This window comes from Gavialis gangeticus, unplaced genomic scaffold, assembly GCF_001723915.1.
Source record: "Gavialis gangeticus isolate Ggan-Ray unplaced genomic scaffold, GavGan_comp1, whole genome shotgun sequence".
Classification (NCBI taxonomy): Eukaryota; Metazoa; Chordata; order Crocodylia; family Gavialidae; genus Gavialis; species Gavialis gangeticus.
This window is the reverse complement of record NW_017729003.1, coordinates 9676040-9703599: the sequence shown is the minus strand read 5'-3', so window position 1 is coordinate 9703599 and position 27560 is coordinate 9676040. Positions and strand designations below refer to the sequence as shown.

The 27560-nt window shown below is 44.8% G+C and overlaps 1 protein-coding gene across 1 annotated transcript in view; it reads left to right on the top strand.

The window, feature by feature from the left end:
• Positions 1–296: 296 nt before the first annotated feature.
• Positions 297–27560, top strand: part of NPFFR1 (neuropeptide FF receptor 1) — a 33854-nt gene continuing 6590 nt past the window's right edge. The window contains exons 1-2 of the mRNA XM_019507802.1: positions 297–709; positions 11467–11778. Coding sequence (XP_019363347.1) covers positions 703–709; positions 11467–11778 — 319 coding nt within the window. The 5' untranslated portion in view covers positions 297–702. The remainder of the gene's footprint in view (positions 710–11466; positions 11779–27560) is intronic.

Genomic DNA, 27560 nt, shown 5'->3' with positions numbered 1-27560 from the left:
CTTGCAAGCAGATCTGAGCACTCCTCTTGCAACACTGCTTGTAGTAAGAAATTTTTGGAGCTGCTTGAGTGAAGGGCTTGAGCATTTTTACAGGACTTAATCCCATCACAAGGACCAAACCAAAGGGAGTGGGCACTGGCAAGCATTTCAAGAGGTATCTGTAAGAGAGCTTGGGGACTGGAGTTCGTGTTTTGTTTTTGTGTTTTCCTGCAAGGTATTTTTGTCAGACAAAGGCAAAGCCTGTGAATTTGTTTGACTGAAGCCCCAAACTGGACCCCACCCCTTAATTAACTGCTTTTATCAGATTCTACCACTTCAGCTTCAACTTGGAATTGAACAAAAATATTGCTTTCCCTCGGTTCAGTTCTTAGAATGGGAGTAGATTGCCCCAGGGACCCTGTGGAATAAGAAACCTGAACTTTCTGGGGGAGTTTGAAAAAAGCCAGCTCCAGTTCTCCAGGTACCTTTCATCATCCCAAAGCTTTGAGATCTCAGGAATGAATACTTGAAAGTAGGAGGACTGAAAAACCAGCTGTGGTCCAAGATAGCATTCATCACCACAAGCAGAGTTGCTGCTTCTTCTCCGACAGCAAGAGGCTGCAGCCAAAGAAGAAGAAAAATTTAGAAGCAGGTTCACGTCTCCAGCCCACTTGCAACTGATACAGCTTGGTCGGGGAGCAAGAACCAGGGTCGAGCTGTACCATGGAAGGTAAGGACCTACAGTTCTTAAGTCCTTAAGAAATGCATTTTGCATGGGTTTAATTCGTTCCCTTAGAGTCTAATCCAAGGTCAGTGGGAACTTTTTCATTAACTTGAGTGGGTTTTAGATTAGTCTTTTAAATAGCATATGTTTTACTGCAATATATTTATTTGCTGTTATCAGTATGGGAAAGCTATTTCACCTTGCACATGCAGATAAGAGTAAAGGAAAGAGGAGAGAGAACTGTTAATTTTGGAGCTTCCAAAACAACTGCTGCTTATCTTTTTTTTCTGTGTATGTATGCACACGTAGCACTTCGAATTAATACATTTTCCTAGTTTCAGTGCCTTAATGTGCAATGTAATTTAAATTTAGTCAAGTTAAAGTGGTTGTGGGAGCCATAATCTTGTATTTCCTGACAACTGTGAGTTTAAAATTTGATTTTATACCTTGCAATAATGCAGGGCTGGCCCATCCTATACTGCAAAACCTGCAGCTGCAGGGGGCACCACAGCTAAGGGGCCCCCTGCATTCATTTGTTCCCCACCCGCACTGTGCTGATGCCGCTGGCTTCACATCCCGCTGCTCACTCTCCCCTCTGCCCCGCACTGCCGCCGGCTTCAGCTGCTACCCCCTGCCACCAGCTTCTTCAGGGCAGAAACTATTTCTTGCGGGGTCCCAAAAAGTTGTGGGCTGACCCTGCAATAATGTAACAAGGAGTGTTTCATTTAATTTACTTCCTTTCTTTTAAATAACATTCTGAGTAAAAAGAAGGACCTCTAGTAATCCCTGCCACTGAAGTTTTAATGCCTTTGTGACACCATGTATTCAGCAAGCACCCTACGGCTAAGCTTTCTTAAAGTGCAGTCCTTTTCTTCATAATAATTTTCTTCTGATGGAAGTTGCATGGTAAACAGAATCACAGTCTTTCTGACCATCCTGGTTTCTTCTTCCACTCTCTCCCTTCCCTGTTCCCTCCTCAAGGCTCCTGCTCCTCACTCCCCCCTTTTCCCCAGGTTCCTGACCTCGTGCCTTCCACTGCATATTGTGCTAGGCAGCTCCCTGTCCTTCCCCCTGCAATGCTGGGCTATCAGTAGAGGCAAGAAAGTTATAGAGAGTTCTCAGCCCCAATGCTAAATGTCACAATGGCCCCTGCCATCTATGAGGAGCAGTTGCAAGGGAAGTCCCAAACAAGCCCTGCAGCTCTAGGGTTGAGCATGCTCAGTGAAGATAGACTCTTCAGGGCATTTAGTTGCCAAATGTTAAAACAAGTCTTTATTGGGCATATGCCAACCAAAATGTTTCAGGCTTGTGATCTGGAGACATTTTCCCAGGGATGGCAAAGGACATCCCTGTCACTAGGCAAGTCCTCCACCACAGTTCAAGTCTCTGTTGCAAAACATGGAAAGCCTAGAGTTGCTCAATAAAAAATATTGTGGAAATGTTAGCTTGTATTTTCCTGCAATCGTGTTCTCGCAAACAGCTAGACATTTTGATCTAAAACTTTCCTAAATGTAGGCAGACCCCCAGCATGGGACACTTCAGCTCAAACAATTAAAAGCTTATAGCTTTGCCAAGCTTTTCATGGAAAGCATCAGGCATTTCTAACTATGGTTGTTTTTGTCTGTGCTGCCTATGAGAACCAAGCTGACTAACATGAGAAATATTGAGGTACCACTGGAGCTGCTTGACTACAGGCAACTTGGACCAAATCCAAAAGTAGCTTTGGAGATGTTGCTTTCCATTCTGTAACACTGCTGTACATTCTCTGCATATCTGGACATACAGTCCTAAAGTTTACACTCCTTCCTGAGCCCACTGTTCATACAGTGGGAATGTAAGTATCCAATTCCTCCTGTTACCAAGAGCACATCCTTAATTCACACACGTGAAAAACAAACAGATTAGAGCTACTGCAGTCCACTGGGGAAACCAAATACATAGAAAAGATGGTTTCTTACTCAAAAGAAGTATTACTTATGAGTACATTCTGATTAGGTGGACAGACATGTTTTGACCAATGTAATCAGCTTTTCACTGGTCTAAGAAAGAACAGATGGGCAATATAAACTCACCTACATCAGTGTAGTTTACTCAAATCTGGTCTAGAATTATTCCCAAGACAATCTGGGTAGAACTGTACCAGCATAGATGTCATCTGTCTGCTCATATCCCGAAGTAGCTATTTTCTCAATGCAAACAGACTGTCACCTGCTAAAACAGCACCCAATGTGAGCAGCTATCTTGGAATATATGTTCTTCTGTCCGCTTTGGATCTCTGAGTAATTTACAAAACCACTGTAAATTATTCTGATATAAATGTGTCATCTGTCTGAGCCCTGGGTCATGTCTATGTATGCTGATTACAACTCAGTTTATGCTCCTGATATCTCAGTAGGACCAGCAGGGCCAGATTAATGCATAGGCAAACTAGGCACATGCCTAGGGCCCCAAGCTGCGGGGGGCCCAGTCCTTCCCCCTGCAGTGGTGGTGCAAATGGCCCTGCCCATCTCTCTTCCCTTCCCTTCCCCTCTGCTGGCCTCATCACCACAGCAGCTCCAAGCTCCACTCCCCATGGGCAGCAACACTGGAATGGGGAGGGGGGTCTTGACTGGCTCGGGGCCCATGAGTTTGTTTGCCTAAGGCCCACTAAAGGGTTAATCTAACACTGAGGACCAGCAAAACACTGGAACAGGAACAATGCCATTTACAGGATATGGGGCTGGGACTCTAGAATAGATCCAGGTCTCCAATTTCTCTTAGTGATGTCTTGCCATTTTGGGCAAGTCGCTTCCCCTCCCTGTTCCTCAGTTTCCCCTTTCACCATTTATCTGATGTCTGCTTGCTTTAGACTGTAAGCTGATATAGGACTTTCTTACTTTTCATTGGTAAATCAAGTGGCAAGAATTATGGGGCTCTGAATACTGCTGGGAGTTTTAGGTGCTATTCTGATTTAAACAACAATAAACAGAGTGGCTTCTCATTTGAAGGTCTTCAAGGGAAATAATAACTAGAATTCTGATGGATGAGTCAGAAAGAGCCTAGTTTATCTTTGATTCAAGCTTGATCTTAAGATGCTGGCAGTTGAAAAAAAATCTTCTCTTGTAAAAGGACCAGATCCAATGTAAAAATCACTGACAGTCAACAAGCCAGAAACCCAGTTGTCCTGTACTTAGTCATTTTTCAGAGCAGAACAAAACTGGAAGCATTTGGCTGAGATTTAAGATAAAAGTACTTTTTTTCTCCTTTAAAGTACATCCACATCTTTGCTCCTGTATTCAGTTGAATAAATCCCATCAAAACTAATCAAACAGCTTAACACACTAAGAACCACATATAGTTATTTAATATTAATTACAGTGAACAGATGCAAAGGCGGTATGTTCCTGGGCCTCTTTAGTGTTCATTAGGTTTCGCTGATGAATGTGCCTAAAGTAGTGAATCTCTCTTAGAATCATAGAACTGGAAGGGGCCTGTAAGATCATCAAGTCTAGCCCCCCACTGTTGACAGGAAGTTATTGGGCTCAGATTTGCTCAACAAGTTACTTATCCAGCCTTATCTTGAACACCTCCAAGGAGGGTGACTGCACTACCTCTGCTGGGAGTATGTTCCAGATTCTGGTGACCCTTACAGAGAAAAAGTTATTCCTTATATCAAGGTTGAACTTACCCTCTATTAGCTTATGCTCATTGGTCCTCATCCGCCCTTGGGGTGTTTTCCTAAAGAGTTGCTCCCTTAGGTCCTGGTGTTCACCTCTGACTTATTTGTAGGCAGCTATCAAGTCACCTCTCAGCCTTCTCTTACTCAGGCTGAACAGACCCAGTTCCCAGAGTCTCTCCTTGTAGGGCCTATTCTCCATACCTTTGACCATACAGGCCATTTGTACCCTTACAAGCTTATCCATGTCCGTCTTGAAGCACGGTGCCCAGAACTGGACACAGTACCCCAGCTGAGGCCTTGCCAGTGCCGAATAGAGAGGGAAGAGCACCTCCCTGGATCAACTGAACACACAATGGCTGATACACGCCAGAGTTCTATTTGCCCTGCTGGCAACCTCATTGCACTGCTGCTCATATTCATCTTCTGGTTGATCATGACCCCCCCAGGTCTCATTCAGATACTGTGCGAGCCAGTGGACCTCCACCCATCGTGTAGTTGTGGTGAGGTTCCTCGTACCCAGGTGAAGGACCTTGCACTTCTCCCTGTTAAACTTCATCTGATTTCATTCTGTGCATGATTCCAGTCTGTCAAGGTTGTTCTGGATCCTGGTCCTATTCTCCAATGTGCCCACATTATCCCATTGCTTGGTATCATCCACGAATTTAATTACTGAGCTCTCCACCCCTTCATCCAAGTCATTAATGAATATATTGAAGATAACGGGTCCAAGCACCAATCCCTGGGGGACACCACTGGAGATGGCACTGCAGGATGAGGCCATCCCATCAATTTCCAACCCACTGGGAGTGGCCTCTAAGCCAATGGTCCACCCAACTCACTGTAGACTGATCCAGCCCAATAACCTCCAGTTTGCTTGAGAGTATCCTGTGGGGAACAGAATCAAAAGCTTTACTGAACTCTTAGTACATTATGTCAGTCTCATGTCCTTCATCCAGATGGCTAGTTACCAGGTTGTAGAAGGACACAAGGTTTGTTAGGCATGATCTACCCTCAACAAAGCCATGCTGGTTGCTTCTTAACACCTTGTCAGTTACCAGCTTGTGACTGATGGCCTTCTTAATAAATTTTTCAGAGATTATACCGAGGTCATACTGACCAGTCTGTAGTTTGCAGCGTCATCTCCTTTCCCTTTCTTGAAGATGGGCACCACATTGGCCTTCTTCCAGTCAGCTGGGACCACTCCCAAGTTCCACAGCTCTGCAAACAGCTTGGTCAGAGGCACTGCTATAAGCTCAGCCAGTTCTTTCAGGACTCTTGGGTGCAGGTCATCAGGCCCAGCTGACTTGAAAACATCCAAGTGTTGTAGGAGATCCCTTGCCTGTTCAGGGCTGATTTTACATAGTCTGTTGTATTCTCCATGCTCCACGGGCCTCTAGCCAGGTGAACAGCCCCCTTTTGGAGCACACAGGGAATGGCATGAGTGGGCTTGGGCCCTTTTCCTTCAGGCATGCTTGCAGGAAGTCAAGATAACCCAAGATTTTTTTTCTCTAGGGAGCCCAAATGGGGAAAACTTAGTGGAGGCACCCTATACTTTCCATGGGAGCAGGAATGGGTGGAGTAACTTGTTCTAGCATGAGGAGTCAAAGGCCTATGAACTTTCTTGATGTTCCTTTTAAGATCAGGATATGTCATTCAACAAGGCCGATGTCATACAGATGTTCTTATACTTTGGAACTTCAACAGGTTGCATTGTTTGTTCATTAGAGAAGAGAAATATATATTAAATTAGTTTTCTAGGCCATCCAGTCTCCCACAGTATGAAGTATCCGTTTTTCTGGTTACTTTCAAGCATCTCATGACATCACTGGTGATGACTAAGATATATCTGTATCCTGTGACAATCTTCTGGAAGGATCCCTGTAGACCTAATGTGATCAAAAGATAATTCTGTTACAGAACAGAAACTCTGCTGGGAGCAAACAATTGACATCCAGGGCATGAGGTACAAAAGTAGATAGTCTCCCTGTACTATCAAGCCAAAAAAAGCAGGCTAATACCATGCCTAAGATTTTAGCTTTACCCAAGGAGACAGCAGGAGTGTAGGACTCCTCAGTTGGATTCCTGTGATGCCAGAGAGCTGAGCTGAGCTCCTGGCTCTCCTGTCCAGCTATTCTGTTCAGTGTGATAGATCATCATATGTCGGATTCCAATACAAGACCACTCCCTTGCTCAATGAGGACTTGAGACCTCCTTGTTCACTAGTGCCAGCTCTTTAGATGCTCACCTTGGTGCCTGACCATCCCATTGTTCTTGGACCAAGCTGGTGTCTTGGTTCAGGGCATTGATTTCTAGTAGTGGGGCCATTTCCAGGCTTTTGTTTGACTGAGAGTGAGAAGGGGGATCTGAAGAACTGGAGTTCTCTTGGCCAGGATCCTTCCCTTTCCCTAGTGTGACCAAGTTCTTCAGTGGCCCTTGTCTCTCTATCTAGGGCAGTTTCTTTGGACAAATGGTTGCCCCACTCCATCCTCATTTCTATGAAGCTTTCCTGTTCCCAGCCCCTGTTAAACAAACAAGTGAGTGTCAGGACCAGACCCATGCTGAGAACTCCTGTGTGCTATGGCCAGCTCTCCGCACCTACTGGGGCAAGTTTTCATATCAGTGTGGACACATTGTACGAAAATAATTGTCCTGGGGGTATCCGTCACTTGCACCACCTGATATTGGACTATGGTCTGGTGACAGGATGTATGAACCAAGCCTGCTCCTGTGTCTCATTACTCTGTACATGGATAATCATTTTGGCAGGGCCTTCGTCACAGACCCAGTTTCCCTGGTCCTGATCTATCTGTAAGCACTTCTCATGCAAATGAAGAAACTAGGATGTTCACATGCAAAGCAAAGTGTACTAGGATCACCTGTAGGTCCAGAGGGTGAGGCTTTCAAAGTCTGTAGAAATGCCAGCACCTGTAGCATTATTTATTGCTGCTGGCCTTGCCGCTAGTTAATTGGTTCCTTCCTGCTCCAGTGAGACAATAATTCTGCAGCAGTTGATGCTGATGCTCTTGTAGTTTCCTTCCAGCTGTTTCATTCACCAATCCAGGTCCATCCCATGGGCTAGAAAAGATCCTTTATTTTCAATGAACTTGTCATGGGCTTGGTTTCCCAGGGTGCCATTTTGGGGTGTGACAAGGCTCTGCACTCACTCAGCCTCGAGTCCCTGGTACCTGAACCATCAGTGCAGATTCAGGAATGGGAGATACAGCCTCCTAGCTGAGTCCTGCAAGAGCCTATTCCTTTTGGAACTCCCAAAACTCCCAAGAGTAACAAAGGAAAGAAAACACTGGAAAACACAAGCTTACATCCAACCTACTTACCTAGTTTACACCCAACCTACTGGACTAAAGAATCCATAATCTAGGACTCACCTAGGATTTTCCTGCTGAAAACTGCCTTCTACTGAAGTGTGAACTAGTGCCAGGCAGGGTGAGAAATCTTCTAGTCCACACCCAGTTCTCTGGGGAGAATTCGCTAGAAGACATGTTTTACCTGTGACAACTCTAGTTAAAGCTTAGGCTAGAGCTTAGAAATGGATTGTATTACTGAGTTGCCCTCAGGTTCTTGTTTTCTCTGTCTGCTTTGCAGCAGCTGCTCCATTCACCACAAAGAAAAGATTCTTTCTAGGCAATGTTCTAAGTAGCTGATTTTCTTATTTAAAAGTATGGGTGTAAAACACTCCTAAATGAGATTGGTAGCCATTTGTACACATTTGGTACAGGTGTAAATGGCAACACAATGTATGAGGCAGCAGGGAACCAGGTCTTTGGTGCCTAATTGGCTCACAGTTATAAGTGGGTGAAGGAGCCTGGAGAAAGCCCCTGAAAAAATAGACTAGTCCAGGGATAAAAGGATATCATTAATCCAGTACAGGTAGAGCAGTTGCTTAATTGGAAGCCTGTTCTTTAAGAAGACCTTGCAGGCACATGGTTCGCAAACTGAAGAATATCCTTGACGAGACCAAGCCTTTCAGGGGCCTCATACACTTCTCATTTTTGTACAAGTATATATAGAACTGCAAGGCAGGAGGTAGTGGTAGCTCAGTACAAGACCAAAAGCAATTCTCAGAAGTGAGAAAGAGGCAGCACACTGACACAGAGACATACTCCCTGTGCTGACAAGAACATCAGGGGATGGACAGAATGGATGTAAATGCAAAGAATGTCAATGCAGAATGAGATGGTATCAATAAAAAGAGACCTCCTGCTAATTTCCACAAAAGGAGAGACAGCATTGTTGAGAATTTCAGGTAGAGGTCTTTGCAGCCCATAATCAGGCCCTCTGTATTTTAGAAAAAAGCTGATAAATGTGTAAGGGGAGGTGGGGTGGTATTGCTGGGAAATGTTACCTGATAATCAAAACCATGTCCATGCAGCCTATAGTTCTTCCTCATCCACCTCAGCCATAGGTGACTGGTAGAGGGTGCAAGGAGGTGCACATGCCCCCCGGACAGGGCCGGTGCCCCTCTGACAGCTGACACTGATGCTGTTGGCAGGGCCAGTGCCCCCTCTGACAGGGCCACCGCTGCCAGCAGCTTCTGTGAGTGCCCCCCTGGATTCAGGAGGCACCAGTCGCCCATGACCTCACTTGAGACATACTACAGCACCTTCTCTTTCTTAGACTGCTTAGCTGGGGGTCTAAAAAATTAAAATAAACTCAAGGTAGTTAAGCAACCAATGACACACTAGAGCCAATATCCTTGCCAGGAATCCCTGAGAGTAGTGGCTGAAACAGGTGCACTGTCGTCAGTGATGGTGTCAAGTTGTAACAGATTTTGAGCAAATATTTGCTTGAGTATACTCACCACATTTTGTATGGACAGTGTTCCTTTCTGTATTGAAAACATCCCTGTGAGAAATTTGTTTTAGAAGAAACACTTAATAGTTTTATTTTTCTTATGGGTTCATAAAATCTTTTATCTCTAGCAGTCACCATAAGAATCGACCTGTTCTCAGTTCAGACCCCTGTGTTAGCCTGAAGGCTTGCCAAAAAAACAGTGCTAGTCGTGAGGAATTACCTCATGCAGTCGCAAAGGACATATCTTTGTTCATGGCACCTCTCATCAGCTTCCAGTATGTGACCTGAAAGCAGTGCCAATGAAGTACAACACATCCAGGAGATGGGAAGCATGAGAAGGGAATAAGCAGAGCCAGAGGCACAGGCTGGGCCTGATCTAGTGTCCAGAGAGGTCAGTGGGCGTCCTTCCATTACTTATACTGGGCCCCATGCTCAGCCCATCCAGCTGCTTTGTTTATCATCTGAAAGGGAAAAAAACTGAGCAACATCAAAATGCAGCTGGGGATGAACGTATCAGTATCGTCTTTCTCAAAGCCTGCCAACCCACGCTATCACCCCACATACCCTACCTGGAGCTCTGAGCATTAAACAGTTCAGGAGGAATACACTTTCTATTTTTAAATATGAACGCTGTGATTGAGTTCGATGTTGTGGCTGTGGCTGAAGCCTACTGTAGTGTTCTTGTGACATAGCTCGCCTTCAGGGCTCAGCTGCTTTACACTGTAGACCCTTCTGTGGAGTGTGGAGAACACAAACTAGGTGGGGGGAAAAAGAGCTCTCCATCACTGTTGTGGGGTTACATTTCCCTCCAGGGTCCCTCTTGTTTTTCAGACAACCCTAATTAAATAAAGGCAGTAGGGAGTGTGGGTGGCCATTATCAGAAGTACACTCCAGGGGATGCCAAAAAATGGGTGATCTGTTTCTCTAACCTCAAAGGAAAGAATTCTTGCAGGGTCCCCTACTGCTTAATTGCTTTAAAAGCATATCGTAGGCTTCAAAAAGAAAATAACATGAATGTTTTTGTTGTTATGGAAGAAGCAGCATTGGGCATGTTAGAAGAAATTGTTGGTTTAGCTGTATGGGTTGCACTACCACTTGCAGTACCACTCTTTGGGAACTGAAAATACTACCAAAATGTAGGTCAAAACAAGATGAAGGGGATGACACTGAGGAAAGGAAAGACCCCTTGAAATACCTAATTCCTGAATGTTCACAGCCCAGAGGCACCTCAAGGGCTGGGCAGAGCAAGAAACAGCTTTCAAAACAGGTTCTCCATTTAGGACTCAACACCACAGCGTTTCATGTATGTCAAACAGTGCAGTGGAATTCAGATTCTGGTTCTGGCTTTGAGGTCCCCAGGACATAGCTCCATCTCCTACCTACCAGCTCCTTTCTTTGAGCTGGGGTTAGCAAGGAAAAGTTTGATGGCACTTGAATCTGATTCTCCACAACTACCAATGATAGCTCTCCCCTCTGGTGTGCCTTAGGGGTCTTATATGCATAATGGAACTGTAGCAGAGGCTCTTTTCAGTAGAGGGGTGCTGCAGAGACTGGTAAGTGACAGGTATGGGGCTCTTAACTGTCCTGGGGAAGATCTTTAGAAAGAGTTGTATCCTGATGCCTTCCTCCCCTTTCTTTCCTCAACTCTTCAGTACCTGAGCTGCTAATGTAAAAATGGAAATTCTGAGCCTCTCTATAATGATATCCTGGCCTTCAGCTTCTGCCAAGTAGACTAAGCAGACATTTAACTATATTTGCTAAACTTCCCAATCTTAAGCCAGTAAGAAATTAATATTCGCTGCAGGATATTACAACTATGTATTCCAAGACTTCTATTTGAAAAAAATACAAGGCACCTTTCTTTGATTTTTGTCTCTCCCAGTTTGAGACAAACTGCAAGAAAAGCAGTTTATCGTTCATAATTTCCTAATCTATCTGTCCCTTTCTTTGATATTTTTTTTTTTTGCATTGTTTGGTTTCACATGCAGTTTGCCTTGGTGAGCTTCTAGCTTCAAGTGAACCTCTAGCACATTATACTTTCTTCATAAACATTGATCCTTGGGGAAAAAACCTTGCTAACTCATTTTTTCTGCCAAAGCTATTTACTCTACATCGTCATTCTTTTCACCCTTGCTGGGGAATTTTTAATTAATTTTATTCAACATAAAAACATGAGTAAAAAATATTATAAATAACCTCCCCCAAGAGCCTTATAAAAGGTTGAAGTTAAGCAAACAATAGCTTTATCATACTGAGCCTTCATGAGTTTGTTATTCTCTCTTCTTTTCTTTAGGTAGTACTTTCCTTCCTTCCAACACCAGTTTACCCTTTTCCAAGAACGAAAGCAGCAGCCATGTGTTCAAGGACAACTACATTTTTTCAGCTTACTACCAACACTCCTCCCCCATCGCTGCTATGTTCATCCTAGCCTATATCTTCATTTTCCTCATGTGCATGATTGGCAACATGCTGGTGTGCTTCATTGTGCTGAAGAATCGGCAGATGCGAACCGTCACCAACATGTTCATCCTCAACTTGGCCATCAGTGACCTGCTGGTGGGGATCTTTTGTATGCCAACCACCCTAGTGGACAACCTGATCACAGGTGAGCAAGGGAATGAATGGTAACCCAGATTGCAAAAGCCAATGCTGAAGGAGGAGAGCCAAAAGAAATTGAGGGAACTGAAGGAGGGATTTATTTATAATTGTTGGGTCTTGCAGATGTGAGCTGCAAGCTAATGCATCAGTGGAAAGGGAAGTAATATATAATATTTGTGCATTTACTTCCTAGAATAGAAGCCTTGAATCTTCAAGCAGAATTTTTTACTTTTGTGCTAATACACGCTCGGATTAGTAAATTTCTTGCATCCTGTCTGGAGCGTCCATTTCAGAAGAGCTAAGAGGAAGTTAGTCTTTCAGAATTAAAGCTGATGGAAACATAGTAACTGCAGGTGGAGGAAGGAGGGAACATCTCTCATTATAGCTTAATTTTGTTTCTAAAGATGAAGATCTCCAAAACAATGTTCCCCTCCCTTTGGTGGTATTCCAGCCACAATGTCTATGTTGGCAGCATAAGAATCATGAAGTTTCCCATGCTAATCCCTTGCCAACGTACTTTAGTACAGTAAAAATCTGCTGGCTATGCTTATAGCCCTCTAGGCTACTGAGAGGAGGCATGTGAAAAACTACATGAAGACCAAGTGTTGCAGCACTCCCGCTGCACTACAGCCTCTTTCCACAGAGTTGTTTCACAAAGCCTTCCCTCCTCCAGTTCATGTACTCCTCTTCTGCTACCCCAGTGAAATTTCCCAACCCCTGGCTTTTCTCCCATGCTTTGCCACTGTATTTCACCCATTAGGTGGTAGTTGTCTTTCCTGAAGTCTTACAGTTGAAATGAGAAAGGCAGGACATGAAATTCTGTATGGCCAACTGAGACCAATTAAAAATCATGAGTCAGACCTCCAAAAATCATGACACTGGCTTAAACTTATAAAATTTTATTTAAACTGGGGGGTTCGTTTTTTGCTCTCCTAGTTTTCTGAGCTTTTAGGTCACATTTAGGTCATGTTTTCAAAATTATCTCTGCAACTATGAGTGCTGAAGTAAGTAGGAACTATCTTTTTTTAATAAAAGTGAGATTCTTACATAATTTTTAAAAATAGAGGAGCCAAAGCATCAAATGCAACAAGATTTAGAGTTGTTGGTTATAGCCATATTGGTCTAAGGACATAGGCAGACAAGGTTCTTTGGGTGATATCTTTTATTATACCAACTAAATAGTTGGAAAAATTGTTCTTTGTAAGCTTTCAGGCATAGGGAAAGAAAGATTTAGAAACATTTTAAGCCTTCCTGAAATATCACCTCCCCAGAGCATCACAGAGAGGGGCCAAAAGTCCCTTCTGATTTTATCTATTTATTAGGGAATGCAAATCCATGAAGCCAACCAATAGCCATTCAGATAATCTAACACTTTGCTGCCTAGACAGCAAAAAAAAGGAAAGTTAATATCTGGCATTAAACAAACCATGCCAATAATGCAGAGGATCGGGGCAGATTTATACTTTCCACACAAGAGGCTGAATTGTATCAATTCATAAGAGGACACAACAACAGGAGCTTCAAGAGCAGACTTTGCTTGCCAATGAGGGTATTCTTTCTGACAGGAAGTTCTTTTGGGAAGTGCTGGTATTTTCTCATTGTATTTTATTATTGTTATTTTGTAACTTGTCATCACTCCTCACTGTGCATATATTGCTGACTTCCAGGAGATGATAAACCAAAAGCTATTATAATTCAGTGTGTAGCTGTACTTGGAAAGATTGCTGTAAAGCTTTGCTGAATATGGAATACCATTGGCAAGGTCATTAGTAGCATCATGCAGTGGTTTTTATACGAACCAAACATCAGATGAGCACTCCAATCTTCTCTTTGATTCCTCTTCCTCACACTCTTACCCTCATACCTGTCAGTCACCTCATCAAGACTGGGCCAATTTATTTCCAGTTCCAGCAGCTTTTCAATTCATTTGCCAGTCACAGCACCAGCTAGTGCTGTTTTGATACCTAAGGGAGAGCTATTCTAAGCAGCTGATAAATTGCCATGTGTGATTTCCTCCTGAAACTTGGGGTTAGGCAACTAGTCAGTCAGATCCATTGGGTCTGGTCTTAAGCAGTTAGTGTTTGCCAACTTCCCAGTATTTTCTTCCTCATGCAGTAACAGCGGTGATCAACCTCCAGCTCCTGGGCTGATGTGGCCTCATGTGCTGGATTATGTTGACACGGGATTGGGCCATGGTCAGATCTGGTGTGTGGGTCAGTTCAGTGCATGAAGTAGGTCCACAGCCCAGTCTGGCTTGCAGAGGATTGTGCTCATAGACCAACCCCGCATACCAATCATATGTTGGGTCCAGCCTGCAAACTGACCTTGCCCATGGGATCTGCCACATGGACCAGCCCCGCACCACTCATCCAGCCAATGGGGCCAGAAGGTTGAGCACCACTCCTATAAGAATTAGAAAGGTTGCCTTGGCAACCTGGCAAATTTACAATAACAGCAGGCATCAGGTTCCCTTGTGCTTGAACCCAGGTCTTCTGGGCTTACGGGTAGAGGCCAGGATACAGTGCCACCAAATAACAGACTGGGCACTGAACTCAGCCCAACCTTGGCCTTTCTGTGCAGTTTGGCCTGGAGAACCATGTGACCCAGGGGAGCCGATGGCAGGCATAAGCCCTTGATGGGAGGGCTATAAAAACCCTACCATTTGCCCAGGGGCCTTGTCCTGGTAACAGTGTTGGTAGCTTAGTTATATGCGACCTTCCAGCCTTGTTCCTTCCTTGCTCCACCCTAGACCCCAGTACCTCATTCCTGCCTACCCTGGCTCCTGACCTCTGGCCTGGCCTTGACCGCAGAACCATCTTGACCCCTACTGACAGAAAGCAGTTATTAGTACAATTTATCTCCCTCCATCTTTGATCTTTTTTATGGGCTCAGCTTTGCCTGCTGTGTTAGCCCCCTGTGTGTCTGAAGCTGATGCAATCTGCTTGGGAAAAAAAAAAGAAAGCAATTTGCTTTTCTTCCTTTATACACTACAAGATTTTTAAAGGGCAAATCATGTGATGAGATGTCTGAAATGAACATAGCAAGAAGCCAAGATGTTCTCAACTTCTGTGGTTACAAAACCCCTCTTTCCCATGTACCATGGTGACATGGGGAAAATGCTCTTTATTTGGTGAATTTATCATTGTTATTGCTTTTAATTTCATCTCATTTCTTTCTCAGTGCACCCAGCTGTTTGTTTCTTCTCCAGTTCCTCTAACATCCTACATTATTCAAGACTCTTTTTCCTACAGTCACTGTTTATGGCAAAATATAAGCAAGCGCTGCATAATTGCATTCTTCTGCAGCAGGGAGATCTGATCAAAGTAACAAGCACTGGAGGCATGGGATGAGATGACAGGCTAGATCAGTTGGTCTACCCCACAGGCTGGATGTGTAGAGTGGAGTCAGTCCTGGGACTGGAATCTGTGTGTGTTGGTCCACAATGTGATCCCACATGCTAGAGCCAACCCTGCACCAGCGTGACCCATACACTGGATCTGACCCCATGCCAGCCTGGATACAGCCAAGTGATGGTATAATCTGGCATGCAAAACCACATTATCCAGCCCACAGAGCTTCCCTTGGGTTGGGAAATTTGGTTGCAGGGAAGCACCAGCAATTAATGTTGCTGTGCTAAATTTCTGAGCCATGAGGTACTCTAGGGGCCATATGACATGGCTTCAAGGCTGGATCTAGCCGTGGGCTGGAGACTGAACTCTCATTTCTAACAATGCAAAGCAGGCAGGGGGCAGGGTGGCATCTTAAACACTAACTCCTTTAAAGATGTAGAAGCTTTTGTGCAACATGGGTAAGGAGAGGCAAGTCTAGCTGGGTACCGTCACACTGATCTCACAGTTACCAGAAATGTTGGGAACCCCACACATAGAAACAATCATACCAAACAGGGAAGATGACTGATCATGAGGCTAGATCACCATCTTGGGCCAAAACAGACAAAATATTTTCTGCTTCTCCCATCCTTCTTGCTGTTGCTCTTTTGACCCCTGTCCAACATCTTTGACTGCAGCCTGTACTTTCCGGTATTTCCTGTACTTGTCAGATCCTCCTCTGGTTTGCACTCTCCTTCAACCAGGGCCTCTCAGCAGTTCTTCCCAGCTTTTGGAGCCTTCTCCAGCCTCCTAACAGCAATCTGTCTCCTTTCTGATCATCCTGACTGCCACCCTATCCCTTTTTGTTACTTGGATGCTCCTTTGACACTCCCTTTTTTCTTTTTAGTGGCTGCTCCTCTGGTAAAAAGAAAAGCTTTACAGCGATGCAGCAATGTTTGATGGAGGAGTGAAGAAAGTGTAAACCACTTATTTTTCTTATCTCAAAGTGCTGCTTTGATTAGAAAAGTGACTGCTTATGCAGAAACAGCACTTTCTCTTTATTCAGCCCCTTCCCATGAATCATCCCAGCTCACAGAATGCATTTTCCTAATCTACAAACAGACATCATTTTTGTCATGGGATCAGCTGTGCCAAAATGTGCCCTGGCTCAGTTGATCCAGTTGGTTGGCAGGTACAGACATTACCCGGGGCCAGTGTTCCACTTGTCAGTCATGCAGGCTTCAGGGGCCCAATCCTGTGAGATGACCAGGGGTGTCTGGCCCCAACCAAGGGAAACCCACAGGGTTTCCTGCTCTGTGCTTACAGGTGTGTGTCTCAGAAATTCATGCCACAGGACAGGGGACCCCAAGGGAATCACCTGCCCAGGGTGGCTGGAGAGTGTAGGCAGCCCTAAACTGCAGGAATCACACCATAAGCAAAGAGGCATCGTCAGGGATAAGGACCAACAAAGTGTGAACAGGTATCATCATACAACTATTTCTGGGCACTTGGAGCACAACAAGGAGCAAGGACGTCTGCTCACTTGCAACTTGTACCTGTAAAAACAAGTTGTCAAAACACTTTTATGGTGGCACAGAGGTGACATCTGCTTGCAACCTTCCTGTCAAGCCAACCATTTTACTCCTGCTAGTACTGCAAAGCAAGCACAGCTAAATAAGGATGGTCTGTATGCTGTTATGCTGCTCACAGGGCATCATCAACAAAATACACAGTTCTGATTGCACAAGGTTACACTGCAGAACAGCACCACTCCAAAGGGGCTCCTGGAGCTAGTCATGGCTCCACCTAGTTTATTCTGGTCTGTGAGCTGCTGGAGCATGGGTGGCCAACCTGTGGGACACACACTGCAAATAGCATGGGCCACCTGTGTGTGGCAGGCAGCAGAAAGCAGAGCAGTGTATCAGGCAGAGGAAGGGAATCAAAATGGCAGGTGTACAAGGCATGGGGTTTAATTTGTGGCATGCCTGCCCCTGCTGTTGTAGAGGAATTATTCCCCAAGCTCAGTGGCTGCTATTCTGCTTTGTCCTGATACAAGTTAGGCAAGGAGATGAAGAAGCCTCTTTACTCTTTCATGCTTCTGCTCATCATCAGCAGTGCTGGTCAGGTCTAGGAATCTTTATTTCTAATAATGTGAAGAGCAGAAGGATCTCAGCTTGATTTTTCAGACACCAGATGTTTTCACTCCTGCCAATTAAAAGAAGCATCTTATTCTCATATCACTTTCACAGAACTACTCTTCAGAGTGCCCCTGAACATAAATATTGGAATTTCTATGTCTAGGAAAAGATAGCAAGTATTTTATCAAGTATTTTTTTTTCTCTTGGCTTCCATACAATATGTAATTTCCTTTTTGTCATGTGATACCATCTTGCACATCTCTGCTCGCTCTGCCATCCACACCATCTCCAGACACAAAGTCTGGATCTTATTAAGATAGGAAACTTTCACTGAAATAGTTTGACTACCAAGTATGCTAGTATTCATTTAATAGAAGGAACAACAAACACACTCAGTAGCCTGCTGCAATTCCAGTTTAAAAGGACAACAAAGAATATTCTAATGGAAAATCTCATACCAAATATTAAGCATCAGCATCCCTAGTGACAATCTAGTATTTAGTGTCCTGGAATATACAGCTGGAAATGTGGATCCTGTTCCTACTTTCTACCTCCCTAAACTACTGGAGATTGTCTGCACTGTTACAGCTCTTGTATGCAGGTATCACCACCACACATGGAATGCCAAACTTTGTCAAGCATGTCCCAATAACAGAGACTTAGCAGGGCAGTTTTGTACTCTGAGCAGCAATGACACAAAGCAGGACCATCCCCAACACGATCATCCCAGCCAGGGCTTTGTCAAGCTGGGCCTTAAAAACCTCCAAGGTTACCCGTTCCAGTGCTTCACCACCCTCCTAGTGAGAATTTTTTTCCTAATATCTAACCTAAACTTCCATTGCTGCAACTTGAGCCCATTGCTCCTTGTTCTGTCATCTGCTACCACTGAAAATAGTCAAGCTCCAGCCTCTTTGGAACCACCCTTCAGGTAGCTGAAGGCTCCTATTACATCCCCTCTCAATCTTCTCTTCTACAGACTAAAGAGGCCCAGTTCCCTCAGGTTCTCCTCAGACATCATGTGGTCCATCCCCCTAACTATTTCTGTTGCCCTCCACTGGACTCCCTCCAACTAGCCTGCACCCTTTCTGTAGTGGAGGCCTGAAATCTAGACACAGTACTCCATATGTGGTCTCTCCAGTGCAGAATAGAGGGGCATAATTACTTCCCTCGATCTGCTGACTATGTTCTTACTAATGCAGCCCTGTATGCTATTAGCTTTCTTGGCAACAAGGGCACACTGTTGACTCATATCCAGCTTATTGTCCACTGTAACCCCCAGGTCGTTTTCTGCACAGTTGCTGCTTAACCAGTTAGTCCCAAGCCTGTAGTGGTGCATGGGATTCTTCTGTCCTAAGTGCAGGACTTTGCACTTGTCCTTGTTGAACCTCATGAGATTTCTTTTGGCCCAATCCCTCAATGTGTCTAGGTCACTATGTATCCTAGCAATACCCTCCAGCATCTCTATCTACTATTCCGCCCCCAATCCCCCAGCTTGGTGTCATCCACAAACTTATAAAGGGTGCAATACATCCCATCGTCCAGATCATTAATGGCAGTATTGAACAAAACCGACCCCTGGGGCACTCCACTTGACACTGGCTGCCAACTAGACATCAAGCCCTACCTGTTTAGCCCAACAATCCAGGAAGTTTTCTGTCCACCTTATAGTCCATTCATCCAACCCATACTTCCTGAGCTTGCTTGTCAGAACGCTGTGGGGAGGCCATTTGTAGACAACATGGGTGTTTACTTCACCCTAAATTGTAGTCATAGTTTTTTAAAAACACCCCTTCAATTTAGGGTGAAGTAAACCCCTGTGTTGTGTACACCTGTGTCAGAGCCCAATCCTTACCTGCCTGTCCAGTGGTGGGGAGGGGAAAGCAAGCTGCTGGTGGGCAGAACGACCTGTGAGCTGCGGATGGGGGTTGGTGCTTTCCTCCGTGGCAGCAGGGCATCCCTCCAGGCAGCATCCGCCTGCAGACACTGGCTCGGGCAGTCCCGGGGGGCACTGCAGCCACAGAGGGAAGCACCAGGCCCCCACGCAACTCAGGCAGGCAGGGTCCAGGGGGAGGGGAGGAAAAACAGGCTTGCCATGTTTTTTTTTTTTTTTCTCTTCTGTGGAGCCTGCCTTTTTGGGCTGCTGCCAGGCTGCCTGTATGGTCTGCCTGCAGACACCCTGAGCTGCATGGAGCCCGGTGCTTCCCTCCGCGGTGTAGAGTAGGAAACTAAAACTCCTCAGAGTCATTTTACTTTGCAGTGCCCCAAAGTCATTTGCTGCATCCCAAAGTCATTTAAGGTGCATTACACTGCCGAATGTGCTACAGCGGCTGGAATTAATGCGCAATACACTGCTGAATTTGCAAACTCATGCAAACAGCAACACCATTAAAGCGGTGCAAAAGGCATTTAACCTGCTTTAAAACCTCTTTAAAGTGTCGTCTACAAATGGCCAGAGACCATATCAAAAGCCTTGCTAAAGTCAAGGTACATCATGTCCACTACTTTCCCCACAACCACAGCCACCACCTTCAGGTACGCTATTGCCATCTAGTGGCTGTAGCACAGGGAGAACACAAACTACAACTAATAAACCACAGTCACAGTCTATGTTAAACCCACATAGTACAGAACAGGGCTGTGGGAAACACCATCATTTCGTTTCGACGCCTGTTTTGCCATTTTGAAGGGACAGTGTTTCATTTTGTTGTTTCATTTAGCTTCGAAACACTGTCCCATTTTGTTTCGTCAAAACTGTTTTGCTGTTTTGACACATTTCAACATTTTACCCATAGGCTATAATGGGTAATCATGAAAATGCCTAAAACCTCACCATTTCTTGCCTGATTTGGATGAAAAGTGCGGGGATGGTATCTCCTTCAGGGAGCATGAAGCCTACCAAGTTTCAAAGATACAGGTGCAGAGGTTTCTGGGAAACTGCACCTCAAACTGTTCAAAGCACAACTCCCGACACTTGCTAGCAGCAGCAGCCTCCTCTCATCCAGCATGCAGATCCAGGGGCCTGCACCCCTGGGAGGGTTGTGGGGCTGTGCCAGACTCCTCCTAGGGGTGTGGGCCCCTGGCTCTGCATACTGGATGAAAGAAGGCTGCTGCTGCCACCTGGGACCAGTGCTGGGCACAGTCTGCACCCAGCACCAGGGAAGATTGCTGCTGCCACTGGTCCCAGGTGGCAGCGGCAGCCTCCTCTCATTTGACATGCAGATCCAAGGGCTTGTACCCCCACAAGGAGTCTGGCACAGCCCAGCAGCCCTCCCACAGGTGTGAGCCCCTGGATCTGTGCACTAGATGAGAGGTGGTTGCCTCTGCCACCTGGGACCAGTGCTGGGCACAGGCTGTGCTCAACACTGGGGGAGGTTGCTGCTGCCACCTGTCCCAGGCAGCAGCCTCCTCTCATCTGGTGCACAGATCAGGGGGCTCACACCCCCAGGAAGAGTCTGGTGCAGCCCTCCTGGGGGTGCAAGCCCCCGGGATCTGTGTGCTGGATGAGAGGAGGCTGCCTCTGCCACCTGGGACCAGCGCTGGGCTCTGGTATGCCCAGCACTGGGGAGGACTGCTGCTGCTGCCTGTTCCAGGCAGCAGCAGCAGCAGCCTCCTCTCATCCGGCACACAGATCAGGGGGCTCACACCCCTAGGAGGAGTCTGGCACAGCCCTCTAGCCCTCCTGGGGGTGCAAGCCCCTGGATCTGCACGCCAGATGACAGGAGGCTGCCGCTGCCTCCTGGGACCAGCACTGAAGCCAAGTAAGCCCAGCTTCAAAACTCAAAACATTTAGAAAGTTTCAAAATGTTTTGAGTGCCCTCATTTCGTTTTGAAGCTGTTTTGAAGCCTTTTGTTTCATTTCGATTTCGCTGTTTTAAGCTCGAAGCAGCTTCGAAACAAAACACCTGGTGAAATTTCGCACAGCCCTACTACAGAACTGTTCTATATTGCTAAATATATTGTTTCATATCTGCCTGTCTGTCTATATACTTGTGTGGCTGTACACCAACTCCTCACAAGGAGCAATGACCTCAAACTGCATCAGGAGAAACTTAGGTTGGAGATTAGGAGGAACTTTACGAGGGTGGTCAAGTACTGGAACAGGCTACCTCGAGAAGTTATGGAATCTCCATCCCTGAAAATTTTCAAGAACAGGTTGGACAGACACTTGGCCAAGAGGTTTAGTAAGGTATGATTCTGCCTTGAGCAAGGGGCTGGAATAGATAGGCTCATGAAATCCCTTCCAGCCCTACTTTTCTATGATCTCTCTCTCCCTCCCCCCACACCCATCCTCTCCCTATATGCACATTTATGATGTCTCTAATCAGTTTAAACTCCAAAGAAAACCTGGCTTGATTTTCAGATGTCATGGCACAAGAATGGGAGATGCAATTTTTTGCTTGAGACTAGCAAGGAATTAAAATAAGCTGCAGCAGTCTGTTCTTTTATTTAATGATTTTGAGCAGCTACCTTGCCTATATGAGGAGAGAACATTAGCATTTTCTCCATCTCTTCTGTATTTCTATGATTTCAGTATTTAGGTTTTTTCCTTCCTCTCCTTTATCATTTCCGTTACAGTAATGCCTAGAAGTCCTAGTACTGGGCTCAGCCCTTTTAGGCCCTTAGTGCTGCATGTGGTATGAACAGAGAAAAAAAAAACACAATTCTTGGCCCAAACAGCTTACATCCCAGTCATAAGGCAAGATAAAATAAGGGATACAGACAAGTGTATGAAAGAGTACCAGGAAACCATCAGACAGTACTGGTTAGTGAGATTGGCTGTAGTATCAGAACATCAGGGGCCTGTTGTCAAGCTTTTAGTAAGCATAACAGCCAAGGTGAATTTAAAGGGGGGATTTGAAAGAAGGTAATGTGGTAGCTTTGAAGATGTTTTCAGGGAACTCATTCCAAGCATGAGGAGCAGCATGGAAGAAAGGGCAAAAGTCCTTGTTTGGAAATGTAATGAGTAGGTGATAGAGACTGACATCACTGACCTATGGGAGGTAGGAGTTGATGTTTCAACAGTGAATGAGAAATAATAGGAAAGACCTTGACATCAAATTACATTGGATGTAACAGAGAAGGGGGAGACAGTGGAGGGAGTCAAAGGGAGATTGGTACAGTCCAAGTAACGGGCTCAGAAAATGATCTTTGCAACAGCATTCTGACTGGATACGAGACAGGAGATGAGAGGCTATGTTGGTCAATGTCAGAGAAAATGCTCCTGTAATAATAAGGATGCAAGATGGTGAGAGCCTGGATGAGAGTTTTAGCTGTGCTGATGGATACAAATGTTATAGAATTCTTACCATCTATAGAAAAAAATCAGCAAGATTCAGATAACTTGGACATGAGGATGTAAGAGAGGTCCAAATCAAAGATGATGCCCAGGTGATAGGTCTAAGTGATAGCAAAAATAGTCATGTTGTCTCAAGTGATTCAGAAAGGAGGTAAGGGGAATTTGGGGGAAAACTATGAAGCGTTCTTTTAACTGCGTTAAACTTGAATTGTTAGTTAAATATCCACCAGAAGATGTCAGAATGCATAGCCAAGATTCTACTTTTGGCAAAACTCTGAGATAAAGCATCCGCACCTGAGGACAGGAGGGTGATCCAGGCGGATCTTGACAATCTCATGAAATGGGCAGACGAGAACCCGATGGTGTTTAACACTGAAAAATGCAAGGTTTTCCACCTTGGGAGGAAAAACCTGCACCATGCTTATAGGCTCAGCAGTGCTACGTTGGTTATCCCTACGGATGAAAGGGACTCGCACTATGGAAGAAAGAGACTCGGGGTCATGACTGACCACAAGATGAACATGAGCCTTCAATGTGATTCTGCAGCTAGTAAGGCGAGCAAAATGCTGGCTTGCATCCATAGATGCTTCTCAAGCAAATCCCGGGACATCATTCTCTCTCTTTGTACTCAGCCTTGGTGAGGCTGCAGCTGGAGTACTGCGTCCAGTTTTGAGCTCCACAATTCAAAAAGGATGTGGAGAAGCTTGAGAGGTTGCAAAGGAGAGCCACACGCATGATCAGAGCTCAGGATAACACACCTTATGACGAGAGGCTGAGAGCCATGGGACTCTTCAGCCTGGAAAAGCGCAGGCTCAGGGGCGATCTGGTGGCCACCTATGAGTTTTTTAGGCGTGTTCACCAGGATCTGGGAGAACGTCTGTTCACCAGAGCCCCCCAAGGGATGACAAGATCAAATGGTCACAAACTCTTCTGTGACTGTTTCAGGCTGGACATAAGGAAGAACTTCTTTATTGTCCAAGCCCCCAAGGTTTGGAATAGACTGCCGCCAGAGGTGGTTCAAGCACCCACTTTAAACGCCTTCAAGACACTTTTGGAGGTTTATCTTGCTGGGATCCTATGATCCCTGCTGACTTCCTGCCTCTGGGCAGGGGGCTAGACTCAATGATCCTCCGGGGTCCCTTCCAGCCCGAATGTCTATGAAATCTATGAAAAGGAGGCAAGGAGACAAGTCAGCAGTAGAGGTAGATGTGTTAATCATCCACAAAGATACGATGCCTAAATTTGTTCTGCAAGTGACATAACACAAATCTAAGGTGTAAAGGGAAAAAAGAGGATCAAAGAAGTGTCCTCAACCCCACCCCCCACCCCCAGGAAATAGGAGGGGAAGAGAGATAAGGACATGGGCGGATCTGGGAAAGGAGTGGTGGGTGAATGGCCAGACCCCCTATGGTGGTGCAGTTCATTCACGCTGAGCTCTTTGAGCTCGTGACTGGTCAGTGCAGGCACCTACTGGAGCTCTCTAAGTTCACCAGCTGGTTGATGCAGGTTCTTGCTAGAGCTACTGCTTTTCCACAGCTCCAGAGCTCAGGAGGTGAGCACTACCACTCTTCACCTCCATACTCTCTTCCCTCCTGCTGAATTTGGGAGAAAGTGAAAAAGGGGATGTAAATGACAGCAGCACTCACCACCTGGGCTCCAGAGCAATGCAAAAGCAGTAGTTTTGGCAGGAGCTCATGCTGGTCAGCTGGTGAGCTTAGAGAGCTTGCTGGGCATGCGGTGCATAGCCAAAGAAGGGAGCATCTATACCACTGTACCCTCTCCCCCAAAATCCACTCCTGGGCATGAGATTAATTAGGGTCATGGAAGGCAAGGAAGGGGAATATTTTAAGAGGGACATGACCAATTATACTGAAGGTAGCTGATGGATCAAGGAGGATGAGGATGGACCACTGGTTCTGTACTGTGGTGTGGCAAAGAAGTTACGAGAGAGTTTGACAACTACAGATTCAGCAGACTGGAAGCCAGACTGGAGAGGGCCTGTGATGGAATGAGAAGAGAAGAAATCCAGACATTTGCCTAGACAGTCGGGTCATCAGTCTGACAGATGAATCAGAGAGGGAAGATGGGGTTGCTGTTGTTGTATTTAGGATTACTGAATTTTGTTTAGCAATTCCAGTGATCTCCCTGTGGAGAATGAAAGGCAAAGGAGACATATGGTAGGTGATAAAGAATGACGTTTTCTGAAGATCAGAATATCTTTGTCTTTTGTTTTCTCATAAACTGTGTATGATAAAGAACACAATCCAAATGCATTCCTGGTGCAACTTTACTGAAGGTCTTATACCAAGAATTTGATCCCATGGCCCTTTCCATACTATTGTAAACATGATATCATCTTTGTAAGACAACATCTTCAGCCTGCAACATTTTAGAACAATAAATAATATCCTAAACCACTTCTTCCTCATACCTGTTCTCAGCATAGTGTTGCAGTGGAGGGCTGATTTTTCACAGTATCAGTGGGATGAAATAATCACACAAGTTCTGGAATTTAGTGTGGTTTGTTAAGACATATTAATGGTGTTATTACATGTGTTGTTGTTGTTGTTACATGTATAGGTTAAGACCTATTACATGTGTGGCACCTGACATCAATGCCATGGTCATGGCTTCCTACTGCTTCTCTGCATCAGTTATTCCCTGTAGTTTAGTGCCCTGCAGCCTAGAAATAGCAGTCCACTGTTTCTAAACACACTTCATGAGAGTTGCTACCCCTTTGAAATGAAAATGGATGATAGCTGAGTAACAAGTGATTTGTTTTATTTCATCTAACCCCATAACTAAGAGGATAAGTGCAGTAGAAAGGTTAGAATGCAAAACCTACTTATGAAGAGCTGCGGGTTTTAAACGGAAATGTACTAGATGTTTTCCAACAAATGTCAGACGTATCCATCAATACCACTCCCAGCAGAGCATGTAATTAGGGCAACAAGTGGCTGGGTAGTATGTCAGAAATCCGTAGGTAAGCAGTGATCTCAGTTGGAGCCACTGGGATTTGAATTGGAATGGAAAACTATTATTTCTGTTTGCAAAAGCAAACAGTAAAACAAGGGTATGTTTTAAACTGATATACCCTTGTTCTTCCCCCCACTCACTTTGCAACGTTACCACATTATAGTGCAGATGGGTGCTATAATGACAATGAATGTTACCAATCCTCCTTCTGTTTTGGAGGGTTCTCAGAGCTCCTTCTTTCCATTTTTTCCAACCAGGTACAATCAACCTTTTTTCCTAATTTTGTAAGTGCTAAACAACAATATTTGTTTAGATCCTAATTGAAAAGGCTTAGCAATTTGGAAAGCATAAAGTAGGCAAACCTGAACTGGGTGCTGACCCTTGATATTCGTAACATCCTTGTCAAGGTCAAGTGTCTGCTTCAGCCTACATGGCCTGTTGGGCGAGCATAAGTAAAACATAGCGATTTCTATTGCTGATGGCACAGTCAGGAAAGCTGCAGTTAACATAACATTTGGCCATCTCTGACTCCCCAGCCTGAATAACCAGGTACGAATTTATGAGTGAGCCAACAGGGAGTAAACTTTGGAATTCACGCTGCTGGAATCTGCCACTTCTTATTCCTAAAATTCTGTTTTTCCCAATCTGCACTATCCTATCCTTGGTAATACGTCCAGGCCCCTCATCCCTCACACAGCTGGAGAGGAGTTCTTCCACAGCCTTACATTGGTACTTCTGTTTAAATTCACTGAAGTGTTCCTACAAAGGAGATGCAAGAAATCATCTTTACATTAGGCTTGAAGAAGCAGCTTTAGTACCACAGGCCTCTCTCAGCTCTGGTTTGCCCAGGAAATGAAATTGAGGTTGGAAACTCACCTGGCTCTATTATGGGAAATGAAAATATGCTACTGCAAGATAAAGCTGACGTCATTAAGAAGTCAGGGAAAGGAAAAGCTGAGGTTCTTAGAGGAATATTACCTTGCTTATATGCAACATATGCAATATTTTGAATATGAGTTAGGCTGTTAAATGCATATAAATATTTAAAGTGAATGTTGGGGTGAGCAAACACAACTCCATTAAATCAAGTCAGGTTCCTCAGTGTGGGTCGATTAATGTTAATATGAATACCTCAAAGTAGTGTTCTAATTTGAAAAATGAACCTGTAAAAATGGCACTTGAATTTCTCTCAGCAATTACCAAAAAGTGCTCAAGTGAAAAGATGTTTTTCTATTTGCCACTCCAGCAAATAAGGTTTGGGACTTGACGATAAACCTGGGTTCTTTCCATTTGCAGCATCGTACTCAGTAACACAGATTCTTGCAGGACAGACTAAGCCCTCACTCTCATGCAACACAGTTCTACTCAAATGATACTCCTACTTGTCCCAGTACAACCCTGTTGCCTTGCAAACAAATCTGTTTATAACATGTACACTGAAATAAAGTCCAGCTCACTCAGCATTAATTAGTTCATTATCTTTGTAATGCCAACAGGAAGAAAAACAATAAAATTATGTTCGTCATTCAGGTGAGTTTATCTGACTCTGAATGTGGAAAGGATTGGAACTCCTTCATAAAGTGCCATTTTTTATACAGCCACATCTCAGAATAAAAAAGTCCTTCTGGACATTTGTATTAAAATGCAGCTATAACTTTGCATTGATGTTCTTTGTATTAAAGCACAATTTTACCTTGGCAAGGAGCTGTATAAAGACATCATCTTTCCCTAACCAGTTTACTCCCTGTGTTTGTTCAGTTGTGGCTGCTGACCTTTTTGACGACTAAAATTTTATCTTACTACTTTTTACACCTCCTCAGCCTTCCAAGCAAGTGCAGCTAAGGTTTAATAAACTGGATAATGTTGTGTAACGTATATGGAATTGTTAACTAAGTGCTGATTGCAGAACCTTTCTTTATTACTTATACTGCATGGGCCAGAAAGAGCCCAACTTGACTTGGACAGCACAGTGTCCAAGGAATCTGTTCATACAGCTTATAAATTCTGTGGAAGGTGATAAACTCTGCATATATCTTTAGAAAGCTGCCAG